This window comes from Narcine bancroftii, chromosome 2 (genome assembly GCF_036971445.1).
Source record: "Narcine bancroftii isolate sNarBan1 chromosome 2, sNarBan1.hap1, whole genome shotgun sequence".
Classification (NCBI taxonomy): Eukaryota; Metazoa; Chordata; class Chondrichthyes; order Torpediniformes; family Narcinidae; genus Narcine; species Narcine bancroftii.
Window position 1 is genome coordinate 104,594,570 of NC_091470.1, and position 24,079 is coordinate 104,618,648.

General features: G+C 45.0%; 1 protein-coding gene across 3 annotated transcripts in view; it reads right to left on the reverse strand.

Moving 5' to 3' along the window:
• Positions 1-9,431, reverse strand: part of LOC138754062 (disintegrin and metalloproteinase domain-containing protein 9-like) — a 121,981-nt gene extending 112,550 nt beyond the window's left edge. For all 3 annotated transcript variants that reach the window (XM_069917810.1, XM_069917809.1, XM_069917808.1), the window contains exon 1: positions 9,106-9,431. Coding sequence is in view for 2 of the 3 variants with exons in the window: in XM_069917809.1 (XP_069773910.1) it covers positions 9,106-9,172 (67 nt within the window). In the remaining variant the exon portion in view is untranslated. The remainder of the gene's footprint in view (positions 1-9,105) is intronic.
• Between the last annotated feature and the right edge of the window lie 14,648 nt (positions 9,432-24,079).

Sequence of the window (24,079 nt, forward strand, 5' to 3'; positions counted from 1 at the left end):
CCTTCTCCCTGTGTCTGCGTAGACTACCTCCAGGTGCTCTGGTTTCCTCTCACCGCTGAAAAACACACCGGGGGGTTGTAGATCAATTGAGTGTAATTGGGCATGGGCCAGAAGGGCCTGTTACCACACTATGTCTAAATTTAAACATTTTTAAAAAGACTTTTCTAGGGTAAAATCTGACAGTTGTCAAATACCGAAGCAAAGCAGCTGTCTCTGATAATTAGAGGTCACAAAATTCAAAGAGCTCATGCCAAAGGAATGTTATACATCAAGACATAGGTGGGGATTCTGAAACAATATTGCAACAGAGTTGAAATTTGCTGTAAATGCCGAAATACTGATATCCCTCCTAACGTGTAACTCAGTCAAACGATTGGAAATCGAGTGAAATTAAGGCGGTTTTAGCCAGTGTTGACAATAATCACAGGTTTAGAATGATGAGAATATGGAGTGAACATAGCTCAGTACACACCCTTCAGGTCACAGCATTGTGTCAGCCTGATAACTTATGTTAACTGCCTAGAAATTTCCCTGCCGCGTAAACCCTCCATTTGCCTCAGTTGCATGAACCTATCTATTAGTCTCTATAAAGATCCCATTATTGTATAACTGTCTCCACCACAATTCCCAGCAGTGCATTCCATGCACCCACCACTCTGTCTGAAGAACTTGCCTTCTACATTCCACCCCCCCCATCCTTGCTCCCAAGCACCTTAGATCCATACCCCCTCCTATTACCCATTTCAGCCCTTGGAAAAAGCCTCTGGCCATTCACACAGTCAAAGCCTCTATCTGGTCACCCCTCGTTCTCCGTCGCGCCCGGAATTGGGGAAGGGGGGGTGGGTTTAGAAGGATGAGAGCAGGTTTGATCGAAACCCGATGGCTACATAGAGGATGCTATGTCTTGAGGCAGATTCTGCAAGTAGGGGGTCACTGTTGAAAAATAAAACCCATTTAAGATGGCAAGCCAAACTTTTTCTTCTCTTCCGTTTGTGAAACCTCGGCACTCTCTTTTTCAAAGTGTAGCCTTTAAATAGGTGCAAGTGGACAGATTATTGAGAGATGAGGGATTGAAAGGTAACCCTGGGAAACAAACATGGAATTGAGGATACAGTGTCATCAGCCATGATCTTTTTGAATATCAGTGCAGGTTTGAGGAACCTCTCCTGCTTGAAATGGAAAAAAAAATCCCTGCTATCCAGAATTGAAGCAACTGGCAACCTCAAGCAACAAGCAAAAAAATAAAATCATGGAAAATAAATGGGTTAAAAAAAAAAACGGAATTTTAAAATTGGCTCACCTTGCCGTTGGTCCTCCATTTACACAAGCCTCAAGAAACTGGAAAATTCAGCAAGGGTTCAACCCCGAAACTTATATAAAGTGCACTGTTTGACCTGCTGAGTTTCTCCAGCATTTTACTTCAGTTAAAACCAGTAGGTTCTCTCTCTATATTCTAATCAGACCTGTAATTATTGTCAACACTGGCTAAAACTGCCTTAATTTCACTGTATTTCCAATCGTTTGATAGTTACACTTTAGGAGGGATATCAGTATTTACAGCAAGTTTCAACTCTGTTGCAATATTGTTTCAGAATCCTCGCTTCCTGTAAACCCACTTCTCTCTCCTTCGTTCCCATCTCTCCTCCTATTTTTCTGCACTTTCCCATCACTCTCCCCCTCCTGGTTCCACCCAGCTATCAAATTTCCCCATTTCCATCTGTCCTCTCTTTGTATACACATCATCTTTTCTTGCGCAGAGCTTCCAGTTACCAATAAGAAGAAATTCTTCCTGGCCCACAGGAAAAAGAATCTCTGCATGTACTCTGACAGTAAATTTGAACTTTGTTCCCTTTACCTCTCTCCTTTTTTTTCTCCTCCATCTGCTGACCTGCCTCGATCTCTCAACTCATTCACCATTTACCCACCAAATCCATCCATCGCTCTTCGTATCGCATCAATTCTCTAATCACCCACTGGCCTGTCTCACCCATCCCCCCCCCCCTTTCTTCCCTACAGTATCTTCCTCTCCACTTTCAGTCTTAATGAAGGGTCTCAATCCAAAACATGGACTCTCCATCCCTCAACCATAGATGCCACCTTGCAGCTTTTTTTCTCCAAATTTCACTCACTGCTTCCAGTTCCGTCACAACAGTGTTTTGCTATGATCCATCTGCTATAACGTACCTCTCACTTTAAATACTTAGTCCAAACATACTGGTCATGTTTGACCCATGTTCAAGGAACACCCAGATGCAAATTTCTGGTGAGACCACAATTAGAATATCGTGTTCAGTTCTGGATCGAAAGGATGTGGAAGATCTGGAGAGGGCGCGGAGGGGATTTTCCAGGATGTTGCCTGGATTGGAAAATGTCTTATGAGGCAAGGTTAGCAGAGCTGGGACTTTTCTCTTTGGTGCAAAGAAGGTTGAGAGGAGACTAGATAGAGGTCTACAAGATTATGAGAGCCAGCACCTTTTTCCCCCCAAGGCGGGAGTAGCAAACACTAGAGGATGTCACCACACAGTGGAGGGAGGAAGGTTTAAGGGAGACATCAGGGTTAAGTTTTTTTTTTAAAAACATATAAACGCAGAGAGTTGTTGGTGCCTGAAAAGCCTGGGATGGTGGTAGAGGCCAAAACATTAGGAGCATTGAACAAATTCTTAGACAGGCACATGGAGGGAAGAAAAACAGAGGATTACAAGGTAGGAAGCGTTTAGTGTTTTTTGGCAAGAATACAAAGGTAAGCACAACATGGAGGGTCGAAGGGCCTGTACTGTGCTGTAATGTTTTTGTTCTATGCTTCTAAATAATTTGTCATCAATTTTGACTGCCCTGCTCTACTGAACTTGTGTGCGTCTTGGAAGTGAACATTCTCCAATTCTGGCCAAGCCAGAAATAACTACATCTGATGTCACAACTCTTCATCATCTGGCTGACCCTGCAGCCTGCGTAATCTTGGGGTGAACGATACACTAAACTCCAGGCTCGGCAAAGGATGGGGCAAGGGGAGTTTCTTCCTCTCACTGTTGGTGTCACCATTACTGCTCAGGATTCAGAGTCAACAAACACACGAACAGTGTCTGTGGAATAGTTTAAACTGGCTATTTTATCATTGGATTCTCCGCATTCATACTTACCACTTGACACCGTCTGTACAGCACAGTGACAGGCTCATCTAGTCCATACCAGCAGTTATTCTACACTCGGGTCTCCCTGCCATTTTTCTCCTGAATCTGTCCACATCCCAGTCAAGTTTATGGCCATCTGATTGTACACACACACACACACACACACACACACACAGGACAAGTATTCATAGATACAAATAATTAAATAAATATTGTTTTCAAACAGTGAGTGTGAGCAGTTCCTTTGGGCGTTCAGCGTTCTCACTGCCCATGGGGAGAAGCTGCTCCTCAGCCTGGTGGTGCTGGCTCTGATCCTCCTGGATCCAATTATTTGTATCTATGAATACTTGTCCTGCATATGTATTGTTTGTCTACAAGTGTGTTATGTCTAGTTGTATGCCTATGTGTTTTGCACTAAGGGCCAGAGAACACAATTTTGTCAAATTATACGTGTGCTGGGGCACTTTTTAACTAAAAACTGTAGCCAATTAACAAAGCAATCCAGAAACCATTGTGGGAGGGAACCAGGCACCCAGAGGCAACAACAGTCATACTCTACATGGAATGGAAGGTACCATAGCATTGAAAAAAAAAAAATCGATGAATCAGCACACTCTCAAGCCATCAACACTGCAGTATCCAACTACAGGACATGGGCTGGCACTCCATGGGATCAGTGTAGGGGTGTCAAGTTGACAGACCAGCTCAGGCCCAAAACCTCCGTAATATTTCTTTACCTCCTATGGATGCTGTGAGACCAGCTGAGTTCCTCCAGCCTTGAGAGACCTCACTTGGGAGTCCTGTGCACAGTTTCGGGTGACTTATTTGAGAAAAGACATGGAGATTTACTGGAATGATACCAGGAATGTATGTATGAGGAATGATTGACGGCACTTGGTCTGTACTCATTGAAGTACAGATGGATGAGGGGGGACCTCCTAGAGGCATTTCAAATGCTGAAAGACCTGGACAGAGGAGATGTGGCAAGGTTATTTCCCATGGTAGGGGACTCTAGGACAAGAGGGCACAACTTCAGGATAAAAGGGCATCAACTTGAAAGAGAGATGTGGAAAAAATTCTTTATCCAAAGGGTCACAAGTCTGTGGACTTTGTTGTTGCGGCTGTGGAAAGGACGTCATCGGATGTATTTAAGACAAAGATTAATGGATATTTGATTAGTCAGGACATCAAGGGTTATGGGGAGAAAGTCGGGGAGTGGGGCAGAGTGAGAGGGTGGACCAGCTCCTGATTAGAATGGGGGAGCAGATTCAATGGGCCGGTTGGACATCTTGTGATAATTTCTGTGTTTTTTTTAAAACTGCAATCACAGCATCTGCAGACTTTGACGTTTCATTCCAGGTTTATCTGGATATCCCCATCAGAATGTTTGTGAGAACTTGCTGTGCCAAAACTTGCTGCCCTCAATGCTGTGCTATAAAAGTCATCTGCAGACTGCTCTGGGAGATCAGGAAGTTGCAGTTAAGACTGATGAAAGCAGAATTCATTTACATGTTTTTGTTTTAAATGGAACACTTTACAACAAAAATCGGATTATCCACAAATCAAGTTACATGGATACTGGCAGCCCTTTCACATAATCATCAACTTTTAAAAATAAAATTCATCTCAAACAGTCCCAGACAGTTAACTAACAAGGCCTCCCCAAGGGAGACACATATTTTCAGTTCCTTATTTTTTTAAAACGGTAACAACTGTCGATGAGCCTGTGCCACCCAAATACTCCAATTAGCCGACAAAGCCCATATGTTATTGGAAGGGTGGGAGGAAACCCACACGGACATGGGGACAGCATACAAACCCCTTTCAGACAGCTGTGGATTGGGACCCCGTTCGCTGGCACTGTAAAAGGATTGCACCAACTGTCAGCTAACCATGCTACCCTATAATAACCAAGTATGCTCACACACACAGTTAGACAATCACACTTATTAAATCCATTCAGAACAGTGGAAGCGGCAAATAATCATTTCAACAAAAATATCAGTAAAGAATTGTAGAACAATAATTTCAGAGATTAAAACATGAAACTCTACTCAAACAGTGATTGAAATAAAAACTCAATGCTGTATAAAATCAGCGGGTCAAACAGTTTCTCCAGCATTGAGTTTTCACTGCAATAATTTCAGAATTGGGGAGACTTCTTCACAGTGAATGACTCACATCAGTCTCCAATAAACAGAAGAAACTCAATTCTTCTTTAATGCAATAAAACCAACCGCAACTTCTGCTTTGCACAAATAGTTTTATGCTGTCGTCACCAGATGGAAGTGATCATATTATGATATTCATTCAAATTCCTGCTTCCCAACCCCCACCCCTCGTAATTTTGCACTGGTACATCCTTATTTGGGTGAGAGGATGATGGGATTGATTACACAGATTTACCCAGAAGGTCCCACTGCAGCCTGTGCATTTAATGGCAGGTGGGGGGGGGAGGGGGAAACTTCACTGCTCCTGTTGGGGTACAGTCTGAATGAATCTCAGGTTAATGTGAAAATTAACACTTAATTTTTTTTAAATCATCACCAGATAGGCAAGAGGAATAGGCGTGATTAGCGCCTCGAAGTCGAGGGTTGGCTAGTTCCGTGGCCCACCCTTACACTTGATCCCCACTCTAGAGGAAGACCGGGGAGGATGCTGCAGCATCACAGAGGTGCAGTCTCTTGTCGAGAAACTAAACTGAATGCAAGAACTACAGACTCTGGAATCTGGAGCAAACAAAGAAGTTGGAGAGACCCAACAGATCAGGACTATCAATGTTTCGTCTCAGGATCCTTCATCTCAATTTATCACCTCCCAGCTACCTCCACCCTACTCTCCCCAACTTGGCTTGTCCATCTGCCCCCCCACTGCCTCCTCACCTGGATCCACCTCTTCCTGCCCAGCTACTACCCCACCCCATGCCTCAATGAGTAGCCACCTCCCTTTCAGTCCAACAACATTAACTATCTATTTCCCTTAGCTGATGCTACAGGATTCCATAATCCAGTCTCGTGTGAACCACTCGCTGGAGTAGTGTTTAGTGCCACGCTGTTACAGCTCCAGTGACCGCGACTGGGGTTCAGATCCCGCGCTGCCTGTTCTCCCCGCGTCTCTGTGGGTTTTCCCTGGGGGCTCCGAGTTCCTCCCACACTTCAAAATGTGCTGGGGTGGGGGGGGGGGGAAGAAGTCAATTGGGCGGGCCAAAAGGGCCTGTTACCATGATGTATGTCTATGCAGGAATACTCGGCTTTACGAAATTAGTGTTCCTGAGAAACCTTTTGTAAGCCAAAATGGCGTAAAGTGAAGGCCCATTCATTACTATTGGAGGCTAGTTTCATAAAACCAAAAACTCATTCAAATCCTTTCACAAAAGTGAACACGGCTTTCTTCGTAAAAGCGAATTTATGTAATTTGAGTCTTTGTAAAGTGGGGTACACCTCTATTTAAAATTACATTGGGTTTGTTCAGGCCAAAATTAATTAATGTCGCATTTCTGAGGAACAGCGGGGAGTCTCTCCCCAACGTATGGGGCAACATTTACCCCCTCCCAATATCACAGAAACAGAACACTCAGTCACTTTCACCTCACTGTTTGTGGAGCTTGACCTCGCTGTGTTTCCAACAACAACTCATCAGTACATTATTGGCTAGAAAGCACTTCAGGGAACGCCAAAGGTAAAGCGGAATGGTGCCATGCAAGGTATTAATTTACCTCACGGTTCAAGCCATTGGGTCAACCATGCCATGCTAACCCTTTTGCCCAACTACGCTAATAGCTTTTGCCTTAGGACCGTATCCTTCCAAACCCCTCCTATTTAAGTGTGCAACTAAATGTATGCATCTGATTCACCATCTCCTCTTGCAGCGAGTTCCAGATATCGCTACCCCCTACCTATTTAAATATCTGTCTAAATCAGCTATTCTCAACGAGGGGCCCAACTCCTCCATTGAGGACCACAGCACATTGAATTAAAAGCCTCCTTTTCTTTTCAGCTCAAATAATACAATCTTTCTTTAGTCTGAAGAAGTGCAGAAGAAACCAAAACTGGGCTGGTTCACAGGGATGGGGGCTCAGAAACTTTGAGCAGAGTCCTGGTTGGGGGGGTGGTGGAAAAGAGGAGCACCACAGCCAAAAAGATTGAAAACGCCTCTTGAACATTATAACTGCATCTGATTCACTATCTCCACTTTCAGTGAGTTCCAGATATCTCTACCCTGACCTATTTAAGAGTATATCTAAATGCCTCTTGAACGTTAGAACGACATCTGATTCCATTATCCGCTGTGGCAGTGTGTTCCAGATATCAGCCACTGTCCAAAAACAGCTCTCTGTTCCCCTTCAACTCTCTCACTACAAACATACCCTTTTTTGACTCCCCTGAGGTTGCGAAGGGGTGAAGGTCATGAGGTGGGGCAAGCTACGGGATAGGGGGTCGGGGGTGTGGGCAGCCCCGGGGGCAGGCCCCAGGGAGAGCGAGTGGTCCCAGGATGGGGAAGGGGAGGGGGCAACGACCGTGGGGAAGGGGAGGGGGCAACGACCGTGGGGAAGGGGAGGGGGCAACGACCGTGGGGAAGGGGAGGGGGCAACGACCGTGGGGAAGGGGAGGGGGCAACGACCGTGGGGAAGGGGAGGGGGCAACGACCGTGGGGAAGGGGAGGGGGCAACGACCGTGGGGAAGGGGAGGGGGCAACGACCGTGGGGAAGGGGAGGGGGCAACGACCGTGGGGAAGGGGAGGGGGCAACGACCGTGGGGAAGGGGAGGGGGCAACGACCGTGGGGAAGGGGAGGGGGCAACGACCGTGGGGAAGGGGAGGGGGCAACGACCGTGGGGAAGGGGAGGGGGCAACGACCGTGGGGAAGGGGAGGGGGCAACGACCGTGGGGAAGGGGAGGGGGCAACGACCGTGGGGAAGGGGAGGGGGCAACGACCGTGGGGAAGGGGAGGGGGCAACGACCGTGGGGAAGGGGAGGGGGCAACGACCGTGGGGAAGGGGAGGGGGCAACGACCGTGGGGAAGGGGAGGGGGCAACGACCGTGGGGAAGGGGAGGGGGCAACGACCGTGGGGAAGGGGAGGGGGCAACGACCGTGGGGAAGGGGAGGGGGCAACGACCGTGGGGAAGGGGAGGGGGCAACGACCGTGGGGAAGGGGAGGGGGCAACGACCGTGGGGAAGGGGAGGGGGCAACGACCGTGGGGAAGGGGAGGGGGCAACGACCGTGGGGAAGGGGAGGGGGCAACGACCGTGGGGAAGGGGAGGGGGCAACGACCGTGGGGAAGGGGAGGGGGCAACGACCGTGGGGAAGGGGAGGGGGCAACGACCGTGGGGAAGGGGAGGGGGCAACGACCGTGGGGAAGGGGAGGGGGCAACGACCGTGGGGAAGGGGAGGGGGCAACGACCGTGGGGAAGGGGAGGGGGCAACGACCGTGGGGAAGGGGAGGGGGCAACGACCGTGGGGAAGGGGAGGGGGCAACGACCGTGGGGAAGGGGAGGGGGCAACGACCGTGGGGAAGGGGAGGGGGCAACGACCGTGGGGAAGGGGAGGGGGCAACGACCGTGGGGAAGGGGAGGGGGCAACGACCGTGGGGAAGGGGAGGGGGCAACGACCGTGGGGAAGGGGAGGGGGCAACGACCGTGGGGAAGGGGAGGGGGCAACGACCGTGGGGAAGGGGAGGGGGCAACGACCGTGGGGAAGGGGAGGGGGCAACGACCGTGGGGAAGGGGAGGGGGCAACGACCGTGGGGAAGGGGAGGGGGCAACGACCGTGGGGAAGGGGAGGGGCGATTTCCCCTCTCTACCCCTCTCATAACTTTCTCTTGGTGCAGCAGGTCTCCTGTTGAGGAACCCGGGGGCTGGGGATCCCACCACAGGTTGGTGCGGTGACAAGTGCATGAAGAGGAGGGGGAGAGGTGCCATCAGAGAGCTGGCGTTGCCCCGGACCCCGGTACAACAGCTGGGAGAGCAGTGCAAACTCACCCAAGCCTGCCATGGCCAGGCAAAGGATGGCGGTGACAGCGGAACGTCCTGCCCAACTCCAGGCCATCTCTCCGGGCTTTGTTCCCCGTCCCCGGAGGGGAGCTGCGTGCTGGGTCCAGCGCCCGGCTGTCCTCGTTCACGCCCCGGTCCGCAGCCGCTCCCCACGGCGCCTACTTCTCCTTCTCCTCCTACTCGGCAACGCTGTGACCGCCGGCGAATCGCCCCTCATCCGTGCCTCCTGGATGGCCGGCCGGCCTCATGATCGGCTACGCACACGCCACTCCACCCCAGCCTGGCTCCTCCTCTGTGCGTTTGCCTAGTGCCTGTCTCCGCCCATGTACCTTCCGCTCCTGTGCTTGTCTCCGCCCATGTGCTTTCCCCAAGCGCCTGTCTCTGCCCCAGTCCCTTCCCCTAGCGCCTGTTTCGTCCTATGTGCCTTCACCAGCGCCTTTCTCCTCGCCTGTGCCTTCCCTTAGCGCATCTCCTCCCCTGTTCCTTCCCCTAGTGCCTTTCTCCTCCCCTGTTCCTTCCCCTAGCGCCTATCTCCATCCCTGTGCCTTCCCTTAGCGCATCTCCTCCCCTGTTCCTTCCCCTAGTGCCTTTCTCCTCCCCTGTTCCTTCCCCTAGCGCCTATCTCCATCCCTGTGCCTTCCCTTAGCGCATCTCCTCCCCTGTTCCTTCCCCTAGTGCCTTTCTCCTCCCCTGTTCCTTCCCCTAGCGCCTATCTCCATCCCTGTGCCTTCCCTTAGCGCATCTCCTCCCCTGTTCCTTCCCCTAGCGCCTATCTCCATCCCTGTGCCTTCCCTTAGTGCCTGTCCCCGCTCCCTGTGCCTTCCCCCAGCACCTGTCTCCTCCCCTGTGCCTTCCTCTAGCAGACAAAAGAATTGGATGCAAGGAGAAAAGAGCAGTGTTTTTTTTTTGGAAATAACTACCTATTGAAAGTGTGGTTTCGGACCTGCTCAAGATCAGAAGAAGTTACTAAAGGTAGCTAAGCAAATGCAGCTTAGAACATCATGCAAACCTTTCTCCCCTCCATCGACTCCATCGACATCACCCGCTCTCTGGGAAAGGTAGCCGACACACTGAAGGACCTGTCACTCCCTCTTATCTCTCCCATCTGGCAGAAGAATTAAGGGGGGTGAAAGCCACTAGTATCACTGGAGGGTGCGGGGGTGGGGGGGGGGTCACCATTAGAGGGGGTGACACCAAAATGACTCTATAATTTTTGTGCAGTGTTTCAGCAGAAATGTATTCTTTTGAATAAAAATAACCCTCTAGTTATTTTATATTATATATATATTAAACAAAAACATGTTTCATAAGCCCAGTTTGCATGTATGCAAGGCTGAAATTCAAGTCGTCACTTTTATTTATCATTCATACCATGCTCGCACATTAAAGACGAAATAGCGTTTCTCCAGGACCACAGAAAAGATTTACTTAAATATGTTAGAAGTTAAACACATTGAAATATTAAAATATTAAGTCATATACAGTAAAAGTCCACGGTACACTATCCACATATGTTCTGGGAATTCAGAAGCCTGATGGCTTGGGGGAAAAAAATGTTGCCCAACCTGAGTGTTGCCCTTACCAGATGGCAGAAGGGAGAACAGTTTATATGAGGGGTGTGCGGAATGCTTCACAATGTTTATTGCCTTTCACCTGCATCAAGTGTTGTAGATGTCCGTCATGCTTGGAAGAGAGGCCCCAGTGATCTTTTTTGCTGGGTGTCACTATCCTCTGCAGGGTCTACTCTAAACCTTGTTATATTTGAAGTTTTCACCTTGCTCTGTCAAGTTTATTGTCATCTGGCGAAACCGCCTTCTCTAGTCCTCGGTACAAAACACGCAGACACACAACCAGACATAACATACATAAAGACAAACAATACATACGCAGGACAAGTATCCATCGATACAAATAAATAAATAAACATTGTTTCACGGACATGAAAGTCTCAGATGGTTAACGGGAGCAGTTTCTTTGGCCGTTCAGATTTCTGATTTATTGTCATCACATACAACCCTGAGATTCCTTTTTCCTGCGGGTGCGGCAGAATTACCACTAATTGGTAGCACAAAAAATAACTGTACTCAGTGTTAGTGAATAAAGAACTGTAAACAGATAACGACCATAAACAAACCAACTATCCAATACAGAGAGAACAAAATCAATAAAGTGCCCAAGTAAGAGTCCTTAAATGAGCCCCTGATTGAGTTTGTCATTGAGGAGTCTGATGGTGGAGGGGGAGCAGCTCCATTTTTCTGCAGCAACTGTTCCTCAGCCGGTCGTTAGAGCTCCCGGAGAAGGTGTACATAATGGTGGCTGGTGGCCTTGCCCGCTTCAGTCTTCTCAGGAAGTGCAGTCGCTCTTGTGCCTTCCTGATGAGAGAGGAAGGCACAACCCCTCCTTTCCCAGACCCCAGCCATCAACCCCAATCTTCCAGCTCCTCTCCTATGGGCATGACTATGAATCTTGAACATGGGTAGTCCTCTCTGCTCCCTTGTTCAGCTGTTTGTGGGTCTGGAAGAGGCAGTCAGTAATAATATGATTTTCAGTGCAGGATGAGAGTATCGCAATAGCAAGGCGAATATATTTCCATCCCTAATTGCCCTTGAAAATGTGGTGGTGAAGCTTGAGGCCGGTGCCTCTTCTGCTTCTCCTTTTCAGATGTGGGGGGGGGGGTCGGTCTCTCATTTTCTGGTGCTCTATGTCAATCTCTTGTTTCCCCGGAGCCTGCAACCCTTCATGGCTGCTGCCATCTTGTGTGCAAAAATCACAGTCTGCTCCATTAACAGGCTCCTGTGCGGAGCCGACGGCAATCAAACCAGGAGGTTGGACCCTGCAGGAGCACTGTGTCTCCGCTCCCCTCTCTCCGCGGGGCCACACCAGCGGCAGCGCCGTCACCTGAAATTCATGACCATGGCAATCACGGTGGCGGGCCAGTGACGGGTTCTGCCATTGAAGAAACACACAAGCAGCGGGCTGTTGGTGATTTGAGGTGAGGAATCCACGCAGGTTGTGAGATGCTGGTGACTGCGGTTGAGGGATTCACACCAGGCTGCGGACCGCTGGAGACTGGCTGAAGGGGTACCTGGTATCTGAATTGGGATGCGAGAGGGTGCCGGGGGCGCTGAAGGGTTCCTGATCTCGTTGGAGATTCAGATCTGGAGCTCAGGTTGCTGATGGTTTGAACTGGACTCTTGTGTGGCTGAATTCATGGACACTCGGTGACTCTGGAGGGACTCGCCTTTGCTTCTCTTTCTCTAGCTGTAAGAGACACTTCAGACTATTTCTGCCGATGGCGAATCTGTCTGCCTTAGGGCAGACAAAAACAAATTCTATGTGATATTGCACAGTCTTTCATGACATGACAATAAATGAATCTTGAGGACTTTTTTGAATGATCCCCTCTGTGTAATGAGGGAGTTCCCACAGTTCTGCAGGTTTGGAGGGGACTTTTTCAGGATTTAGTCCCAATGATGTTGACAGAATGGAGATATATCAGAATGGAGTACAACTCGCAGGGCAGTACACAGGTGGTCATGTACCCCCAGAGCCAGCAGCCCTCGGTGGTCCAGTTGCAGGTTTGAGAGATCTTGGAGTGGCCTGTGTGAGGAACGGCAGTGCATTTTGACACCCTACCCATGATGTGCCAGTAATGGAGGGCATGAATATTTAATGTGGTGGGAGCAGTGCCAATGAAAGGTTTTACATAGAAACATAGAAGTAGGAGCAGGAGTAGCTCATTCGACCCTTCGAGCCTGCTCCGCCATTCAACGAGATCATGGCTGATCTTAAAGTTCAGTACCCCGTCCCCGCCTTCTCTCCGTAACCTTTAATACCCTTATACTGAAGAAATAGATCTAATTCCCTCTTAAATAGATTTAATGAACCTGCCTCGACTGCCCTCTGTGGCAATGAATTCCACAGATTCACCACCCTCTGGGTCAAGAAATTCCTCCTCATCTCGGTCCTAAATGGTTTGCCTATTATGTCAAAGATTTTCATCTGGAAAGAGATTAAATGTGCAATTCCATGTTGAACAACCATGCAAATAATGGCTGTGCTTTTTTTTTCATTTCCATCTTCTATTGAATTTGAAATTCTATTCAAAATGTTGTTGATTAGATTTCTTGGAAATTGTAGCGTTAGTGGCGGTGTTGAGTCCTGACGATAGCATTATGTTATGGATACAAAGCCAGCCGATGTTTTAATTAAAAATTTTTTTTTTTAAATTTAGACTTACAGCATTTCAGCCCACGAGCCCGCGTTGCCCAATTTACACCCAATTAACTTACAACTCCTGGTTCAAATAGTGGGAGGAAACCGGAGCCCCTGGGGAAAACCCACCCAGATATGGGGTGAATGTACAAACTCCTCACAGACAGCGTGGGATTTGAACCCCAGTCCCGATCACTGGTGCTGTAAAGGTGTTGTGCTAACCGCTACGCTAATATTCTCTTTGAAATACATAAACAAATTTTAGCACCAGGGATGTGCTGAAACAATGTGAACAGTGCCCCTAACGGTAATAGTTATCAGAGTGGATGATCGAAACAGCTGTTGCTTCCTTTCCAAATGGATGCATCTCATATCACTGAATAATTTAATAGGATAAATTCAACAAGAGATCGAAATATTACTCAATTATCTGCCTACACTCCAAAGCTCTGGTTCTAACTGCAAGGATCTATTTCTGAGAACTTATTTCTGAGAAAGGGTCTCCCTTTCCTCTTTTGATTACATTTACCGTGAGCGTTGCTTAAATTTTTCTCAAAGAATTTTTGAAGACCCTTTCCAACCAGCACACGGTCTCTTTTACCCACAACCATCAAGAAAGAGGTACAGGAGCACCAAAATCAGGACTGAAGTAGCTTCTTCCCATAAGCTGAGAGATTGATGAACAAAGTTGATGAGACAGGTGGGCCCAGTAACCAGGGTTCAAATCCCGCACTATCTGTAAGGAGTTTGTACATTCTCCTCTGTGTCTGCATGGGTTTTCCCTTGGGGCTCCGGTTTCCTCCCACCCTCCAAAATGTACCTGGGGTGTAGGTCAATTGGGTGTAATTGGGAGGCACGGGTTCATGGGATGGAAGTGCCCATTACTGTGCTATACGTCTAAATTTAAAATTAAATATCCAGTAACCATGTAAATTATCCCAAAATATTTACATATTTATTTTAAATTTTATCTCCATGCATATATGTGATTATTATGTGCTGTGTATTGTGTGTGTAATGTTTGTGCACCGTTGTGCGGAGAAACACAGTTTCATCAGGTTGTGTATGTACATTTAGATGCTATAAACTTGAACCTCACCAGTTCAATGATTTCAGATAACTTCCCATAATTTTTAGTCATTTAATCATCTTACAAAGTGTAAGATGCTGAAAATATAATTTTACATTAATCTTTCATGATTTTGTGAGGAGTGACATTTAGTTTTCCAGAGTATGTGTGTGTGTCCCTGAAGAGTGAATGTATGAGTGACATCTGAGAAGGTCTTGGTCTCCAACTATCTTTAAGCTGTGGGTGCTGGGATCCAGTGCCCACCCTATTTTAAAATAATTCACACTCAGGAAGTCAGATTGTGTATATATATAAAAATTAAATTTAAATCTACTTTTACTGCATATGTATCATTTGTCTGTACGTGTGTCATGTCTGGATGCATATTTAGATGCTTTGCACCAAGGATCAGAGAACGCTGTTTCACCAGGTTGTACTTGAACAATTGGATGATAATAAGCGTGAACTTAAACATCCAGCTGAGTTAAAACTTTGCCTCACTTTAAAGGCCTTTGTGAAGACGTCCTTCAGCCACCAGTTCTCACTTGCTGTAGCCGTGACCTTGCCATCCTCGGGTTTACTGAGGACATCTGCAACAGTCGTGAAATGTAGTTGTTTCATGGAGAGGTTGAACCTGTGCTGCCCTGAAGGTGCAATTAACCAATCAGCATTTTTTTTGGTGTGGTGCCTAAACTGTAATCTTTGTACCATTGATTCGCTGTGGAGAATGTATCTTAATTTCTGTTGCCTTATGCTGGCTTGACTACTGACCACCAACCAATAATCCATTTTAATTTGAGGAGAATTTATGCAAATTGCATTAGGAAATTCTCCCAGCCTTTTTATTTAGGAGCCTGCCGGCTTTTTGCTCATACATTGAAGAAGGGCTCAGGCCCAAAACATTGGATATATATCTTCACCTCCGATGAACGCTCCATGACCTGCTGAGTTCCTCCGGCATATTTGTGCTTTTACTAAATTACATTTGGTACTGCCTTCCCTTAATCCCCACTAAATCTGACCCAATTTCTGACGCTATTAAAAGAGGATTGAAAATAACACTGAGGGAATGTCAGTGCAATTTGCAATCCAGTCACTGAAGAGGTCTTTGGAGAATGATGGGAGGACTGTTCAGGGATCTCCTGTGGTCCGGCAGATAGAGTTGCCTTGTGAAGATTAAAAGCACAGCATCAAGTTAACCTACTCCAGGAAACCCACGAGGCTGGAACTGTGTTGTTGCAATGTATCTCCAAAAACCAACTTGCATTACATCAAAGTAAAAATGGAGAAATGCTGGAAATATTCAGCATTTCGGGAAACTTCTGTGGAAAGAGAATCAATGTTAGTGTTTCAGGTTAAAGTCAACTCAAGTTTATTGTCATCTAGTTGTGCAAGTACAACCCAACAAAACAGTGTTCTCTGGTCCTTAGTGCAAAACATGCAGACACACAACTAGATATTACACACATACAGACAAACAGCACATATGCAGGACATCTATACAAATGAATAAATAAATATTGCTTCATAAATACAAGAGTCTCGGATGGTTAGTGTGAGCAGTTCCTTTGGTCGTTCAGCATTCTCACTGCCCATGGGAAGAACCTGATCCTCAGCCTGGTGGTGCTGGCTCTGATCGTCCTGTATCTCTTGCCCGACAGGAGCAGCTGAAAGATGCTGTGTGTGGAATGGAAGGGGTCTTCAATGATTTTGTGCGGCCTTTTCAGACAATGATCTCAATAGATCATGCCAATTTAAACACTGGAGGGAGACTCCTGTGATCCTCTCTGCCACTCTAAAGGTCTCTGATCCATTTATCTGCAGCAACTGTACCACACTGTGTTGCAGACAGCCAGGACACTCTCAATAGAGCTCCTGTAGAAGGTTGACGTGGCGGTGGCCAGTAGCCTTGGCCGGTTCCATCTTCTCAGGAAGTGCTGTCGCACCTTCCTGACAAGCGAGATGTTGAGTGTCCATGATAGGTCACTAGTTAAGTGAACTCCAAGGAACTCTAGTACTCTCCACTACAACGCTGTTGGTGTGTAGTGGAGGGTGATCATTCTTGGTCCTCCTGAAGTCCATGATCATCTCCTTCATCTTTTCCATGTAGGTTGTGACCCTTCAATTGAACTCAGAAAGTGAGAAGGCAACTTGAATATTGAATGTTGACTGTTTCTCCTTCCACAGATGCTGCCTGACAATATGAGTTTCTCCTCATCTTATTTCAGACTTCCAGTGTTTGAGTTTTAAATTCATTTTCAATTCTATTTCCATACCTCCTGAAACTTGAATATCAGGAAGGAAAATTATCAAATTAATTTTGACAGGCAAGGCATTGATTGATAATGGTGAACTTGGCCAAATTAAAAATGTTTTCAGGGAAAATGTTTCCTGAGAAGAGCTCTCCCAAGGTCAGATCAGATACTATTTATTGTCATGTTAATAAAAGCAAATGTAATGTTGCATAAAATTGGCTTCAGTCTGACATGAGTCACAGAAAGAGAAGGAAAAGTGAGTCGTCCAGAGTCACCGAGAGTTTGTAGATTCACCTCCAGCTTCCCATGGCCTCTGCAGCCTCAGACTCCAGTTCAGTTCAAACTTTCAATAACCTGGGCCCAGATCCAAACCTCCTTCAGGATGACAAAGCCTTCAGCATCCAGAAGCCCTTAGCATCCTCTTGAAATCTAAGTCTGATACCTCATCAGCCAGTCTCCAGCAGCCCACAGCCTGGTGTGAGTCCTTTGACCTCAAGTTGCCAGCAGTCCACAGTCGATATGGATCTCTCCTTCTTGATAGGGGATGTTCTCCCTGTTACTGGTGCCTTGCATCAGTCTACTGCTTCCCCGGAGTCTACAACCCCTCGTGGCCGATACCAAGCACAGGTGCCGACATCTTGGGCCCAGACGCCACATTCACAGGATCTAAAATAAAACACAGTTGGCTCCTTTAACGTAGCCATTGGCAGTAGGTCTGGGCAGAAGGAGCAATCGAGAGAGGGTCGTGTCTATACTTCCAGTACTCCCTGGTTCAGAATCAGAATCAGGATCAGAATTTGTTGTCATGAACATGTCACATAACTCATTGTTTTGCAGTAACATCACAGAGCAAAATCAATAAAAATAGTGCAAGACAAAGACAAAGTGACTGGACAGTTGGACCCCACCCACCGCGGGAACTCTGCACCTCTGCTCCTCGCTCCCCACAGATCCGCATCAGCGATAGCGCTACTGTTATAGAGGCTCCAGCAGCACCGCCATTTTGATATTTCGAGGACATCTCCATCAAGGACATCTACAGGAGGCAGTGTCTTAATAAAGCAGGGTTATCCTCAAAGACCCCCACCACCCTCTTCGCTCTGCTACCAGCGGTAGAAGGTACAGGAGCCTAAAGACGAGCACTCAGCAGCACAAGGACGACTTCTTCCCCTCCGCCATCAGATTCCTGAATAATCATTGAACCAAAGACTTACTTTTCGTGCATTATTTTGGTTTTTTTAATTAATGATGTAAAAGTGGTTTATATAAATGTTTTCACTCTGATGTTGCTGCAAACACCGTATTTTGTGACTTGTTCATGACAATTGATTGTGATTCTAAATCTGAGATAGCCTTCCCGCAGGTCGTACCTGGACGCCTTGTAGAGATCTGGGATCTGCACCAACAGCAGGTAGCACTGCGCTCCACTGCACAGCAGCACCATTTAATTTTGGAATAAGGGAGGTATTCGTGTGCCGTGGCCAAGCAAGCTGGGAAGTGGCAGCGAGGTCCTTGGGTCGTAGGTTTTATATCGGAGTGGCCTTCTCCTAAGTGGCCTTCTCAAATAGCGCCTTTGGAAGACTACACAAAAGAGTCTGGAAAAACAACCAACTGAAAAACCTCACAAAGATAAGCGTATACAGAGCCGTTGTCATACCCACACTCCTGTTCGGCTCCGAATCATGGGTCCTCTACCGGCACCACCTACGGCTCCTAGAACGCTTCCACCAGCGTTGTCTCCGCTCCATCCTCAACATCCATTGGAGCGCTTACATCCCTAACGTCGAAGTACTCGAGATGGCAGAGGTCGACAGCATCGAGTCCACGCTGCTGAAGATCCAGCTGCGCTGGATGGGTCACGTCTCCAGAATGGAGGACCATCGCCTTCCCAAGATCGTGTTATATGGCGAGCTCTCCACTGGCCACCGTGACAGAGGTGCACCAAAGAAAAGGTACAAGGACTGCCTAAAGAAATCTCTTGGTGCCTGCCACATTGACCACCGCCAGTGGGCTGATATCGCCTCAAACCGTGCATCTTGGCACCTCACAGTTTGGCGGGCAGCAACCTCCTTTGAAGAAGACCGCAGAGCCCACCTCACTGACAAAAGGCAAAGGAGGAAAAACCCAACACCCAAACCCAACCAACCAATTTTCCCCTGCAACCGCTGCAATCGTGTCTGCCTGTCCCGCATCGGACTTGTCAGCCACAAATAGCCTGCAGCTGACGTGGACTTTTTACCCCCTCCATAAATCTTCGTCCGCGAAGCCAAGCCAAAGAAGAAGAAGGGAGGTATTAGTAAGATGGCTGTAAAACAGTCAAAAAGGCTGTGTGGCAAACGATCAATGGCGTAAAGTTTTATTTCAGTAGATATAAAATATAAGTAAATCAATGATCGAACCCTCATTGGGTCCTCATATGTTTTGCTCATGTACATATTGCCAGTCTTTTCTTGTCATTGCATCGAAACCTGGAAACTCCCTTTCCAAAGGCAGTATGGAAGCACTTTTCCCACAAGGATCAAAGAAAGCACCTCACCCCAGCCTCCCAACAGCAATTAGAGATGGCCATTCATATCCACAGGCTGAAAATGGTTTTTGAAAACCATTACAACATAAAGATATGAACTGCAGGTAATGGATGAATCACGATCAATTACACAAAGACCAAAGCTGCTGAAAGTGAAGGCTTTTATTTGCAAGAGATGGGCAGCATCCCTGTGTCGGCCCCTCCCACTGACTGGGACTTGAACTAGGAGTAGGCTTGTGGCATGACGAGCCTCTATGGGGAAGAAAGGGGAGGAGTCACGAGCCAGCCAGAGAGAACAGGGTCAACCAGGAAATCTACAATAGTAGTTTCACCACATTGGAATCTTGAACAATGGGCCCAACCCAAAAGTTTGACTGTCCATTTGTCTCCATAAATGTAGCTTGATCAGCTGCACCTCTCCTGCAAGTCACTGTTGGCATAACAAGTAATTGCCTTGCTATTTATTCAAGGCATGGACTCTGCCCACTGTAATACTCCTATTAAATTCTTAGCCTGGGTGTGATGTCTGCATCAATACACAAAGAAAGTGCTGTCGGAACTCAATGGGTCAGATAACATCCAGATTTGAGATTCAGATTTACGAGTACATACATGATGTCACATATAATCCTGAGCTTCCTTTTCCTGTGGAGGAGGCGGATATAACCACTTATTGGCAGATTTTAAAAAAACTGTACACATGTAAAAAAATAATGTTAGCAAATGAAGATGAATTGGGTGTAATTGAGCAGCCCTGGCTCGTGGGCCGGAAGGTGTTTTTTTAAAATAAAAATTTAAATTTAAACTGACAATGCAGTGCAGAGCGAGAAAAAAAACAATGAAATGCACAAGTAAATGAGTCCCTGATTGAGTTTGCCGTTGAGGAGTCTGATGGTGGATGGGTAGTAGCTGTTCCTGAAACCGGTGGTGCAAGTCTTGTGGTACCTACACCTCTCTCCTGATGGCAGCAGCGAGAACAGAGCATGTGTTGGATGGGGTGGATCCTTGAGATTCCTACTTTCTGACGGCAGCATTCTCTGTTGATAGTCTTTTTTTTTTATTAAATTTTTTATTTTTCACACCATAAATCACAATAGCCATGATATACACTTTTTCTTTTCCACACATTTACAGTGACTTTTTCTCCCTCCCCCCTCCCTCCTCCCAAGCCACCCCCCCACCCCCCCCCCCCCTCTCATCCATTTTAGGTATACAATCTAGGTTGCATTAATTCAGTTAGACAATGTTGTCATTCAACAAAAATACACCAGAAATTCTACTGAGTCCATTCTTTTCTTTTCTTCTCCTTCCATCAACTTAGGTAATGTTTGTTCCCGGTAGGTTTTCGCTATTGTATTTAATGTAAGGCTCCCATACTTGTTCGAATATTTCAATATTATTTCTTAAACTATATGTTATTTTTTCTAATGGAATACATTTATTCATTTCTATATACCATTGTTGTATTTTCAAATTATCTTCCATTTTCCAGGTTGACATAATACATTTTTTTGCTACGGCTAGGGCTATCTTGACAAATCTTTTTTGTGCATCTTCCAAGTCAATTCCAAATTCTTTATTTTTTATGTTACTTAGGAGAAAGATCTCTGGATTCTTTGGTATATTGTTTTCTGTTATTTTATTTAATATCTGATTGAGATCATCCCAAAATTTTTCTACTCTCTCACATGTCCAGATTGCATGAATTGTTGTTCCCCTTTCTTTTTTACATCGAAAACATCTATCAGATACTGTTGGGTCCCATTTATTTAACTTTTGCGGTGTAATGTATAGTCTGTGTAACCAATTATATTGTATCATACGCAGCCTCGTATTTATTGTATTTCTCATCGTTCCAGAGCATAACTTCTCCCATGTTTCCTTTTTTATCTTTATATTTAAATCTTGTTCCCATTTTTGTTTAGTTTTACCATTTGTTTCCTCATTCTCCTTTTCTTGCAGTTTAATATACATATTTTTTATAAATCTTTTGATTAACATTGTATCTGTAATCACATATTCAAGGTTACTTCCCTCTGGTAAACTCAAGTTGCTTCCTAATTTATCTTTCAAGTAGGATCTCAGTTGGTAATATGCCAGCGCTGTATCTCCAGTTATATTGTACTTATCTCTCATTTGTTCAAAGGATAAGAATCTACTTCCTGAAAAACAATTTTCTATTCTTTTAATCCCTTTTTTTTCCCATTTTCTAAAGGCAAGGTTGTCTATTGTAAAAGGGAGTAGCTTATTTTGCGTCAATATTAGTTTTGGTATTTGGTAATTTATTTTATTTCTTTCTACATGAATCTTCTTCCATATATTGAGGAGATGGTGTAATACTGGAGAAGTTCTATGTTGTACCAATTTTTCGTCCCATTTATATAATATGTGTTCAGGTATCTTTTCCCCTATTTTATCTAATTCTAGTCTCGTCCAGTCTGGTTTTTCCCTTGTTTGATAAAAATCTGATAGGTACCTTAATTGTGCGGCTCTATAATAATTTTTGAAGTTTGGCAATTGTAAGCCTCCTTGTTTATACCATTCTGTTAATTTATCTAGTGCTATCCTCGGTTTCCCCCCTCTCCATAAAAATCTCCTTATTATTTTCTTTAACTCTTTGAAGAATTTTTCTGTCAGTTGTATTGGCAATGCCTGAAATAAGTATAGTATCCTTGGAAAAATGTTCATTTTAATACAGTTTATCCTTCCTATCAGTGTTAGTGGTAGCTCTTTCCAATGCTCTAAATCATCCTGTAATTTTTTCATTAGTGGATTGTAATTGAGTTTATATAATTGGCCTAGATTTTTGTTTATTTGCACACCTAGGTATCTTATTGCCTGCGTTTGCCATCTGAATGGGGATTCCTCCTTAAATTTTGAGAAATCCGCGTTATTCATAGGCATTGCTTCACTTTTATTTACGTTTATCTTGTATCCCGACACTTCTCCATATTCCTTCAATTTCTTATATAGTTCTTTTATTGATAGTTCTGGTTCTGTTAAGTACACTATCACATCATCCGCAAACAGACTGATTTTATATTCCCTGTCTTTTATTTTTATTCCTTTTATATTATTATCTCTTCTTATCGATTCTGCTAGTGGTTCTATAGCTAGCGCAAACAATAATGGTGATAGTGGGCATCCCTGCCGCGTTGACCTGCTTAAGTTAAATTGCTTTGATACATGTCCATTTACTGTCACTTTCGCTAACGGTCCCTTATATAATGCTTTAATCCAATTAATATACTTCTCCGGTAAACTGAATTTTTGCAATACTTTGAACAAGTAATTCCATTCTACTCTGTCGAAGGCCTTCTCTGCGTCTAAAGCAACTGCTACTGCGGGTGCTTTATTTCCTTCTACTGCATGAATTAAGTTAATAAATTTACAAATATTGTCTGTTGTGCGTCTTTTTTTGATAAATCCAGTTTGGTCTAAATTTACCATTTTCGGTACCTGTTCTGCTAATCTGTTCGCTAATAGTTTAGCTATTATCTTATAATCTGTGTTTAGCAGAGATATTGGTCTATATGACGCTGGTGAGAGTGGATCTTTCCCTTGTTTTAGTATCACTGTAATTATTGCTGTTTTACATGAATCTGGTAAGTTTTGTGTCTCATCAATCTGGTTGATTACATCCAGGAGGGGCGGTATTATTAGGTCTTTAAATGTTTTGTAGAATTCTATTGGGAGTCCATCCTCTCCTGGTGTCTTATTATTTGGTAAATTTTTTATTATCTCTTGTATTTCTACTGTTCCAAATGGTTCTGTTAATTTATTTTGTTCCTCTATTTGTAGTTTTGGTAGTTCAATTTTAGTCAAAAATTCATCTATTTTCCCTTCTTTCCCTTCGTTTTCGGTTCGGTATAATTGTTCATAGAATTCTCTGAAGTTTTCCTTAATTTCTTTTAGATTATATGTAATTTGTTTGTCTTTTTTCCTTGTTGCCAATACCATTTTCTTAGTTTGCTCTGTCTTAAGCTGCCATGCTAAGATTTTGTGTGTTTTTTCACCTAGTTCATAATATTTCTGTTTTGTCTTCATTATATTCTTCTCCACCTTATATGTTTGTAATGTTTCATATTTTATTTTTTTATCTGCCAATTCTCTTCTTTTGGTTGTATCTTCCTTTATTGCTAATTTTTTTTCTATGTTTATTATTTCCCTTTCCAACTGCTCTGTTTCCTGGTTATAGTCCTTCTTCATCTTGGTTGCATAACTTATTATTTGCCCTCTAATGAATGCTTTCATTGCGTCCCATAGTATAAACTTATCTTCCACTGATTCCGTATTTACTTCAAAGTACATTTTTAATTGTTTTTCAATAAATTCTCTAAAATCCTGTCTTTTAAGTAGCATGGGGTTTAATCTCCATCTATACATTCTTGGAGGGATGTCCTCTAGCTCTATTGCCAATAACAGGGGTGAGTGGTCCAATAATAGTCTAGCTTTATATTCCGTTTTCCTAACTCTCCCTTGAATGTGGGCTGGTAACAGGAATAGGTCTATCCTTGAGTATGTTTTATGTCTAGTCGAGTAGTATGAGTATTCCTTTTCTTTTGGGTTTTGTTTCCTCCATATGTCCACAAGTTTCATTTCTTGCATTGATTTAATTATAAATTTGGTTACTTTGTTCTTCCTGTTAATTTTTTTCCCCGTTTTATCCATATTTGGATCCAAATTCAGATTGAAATCCCCTCCTATTAGTATGTTCCCTTGCGTATTAGCTACCTTCAAAAAGATATCTTGCATAAACTTTTGATCTTCTTCGTTAGGTGAATATATATTAAGTAGATTCCAAAGCTCTGAATATATCTGACATTTTATCATAACATATCTCCCTGCTGGATCTATTATTTCCTCTTCTATTTTAAATGGCACATTTTTGCTAAT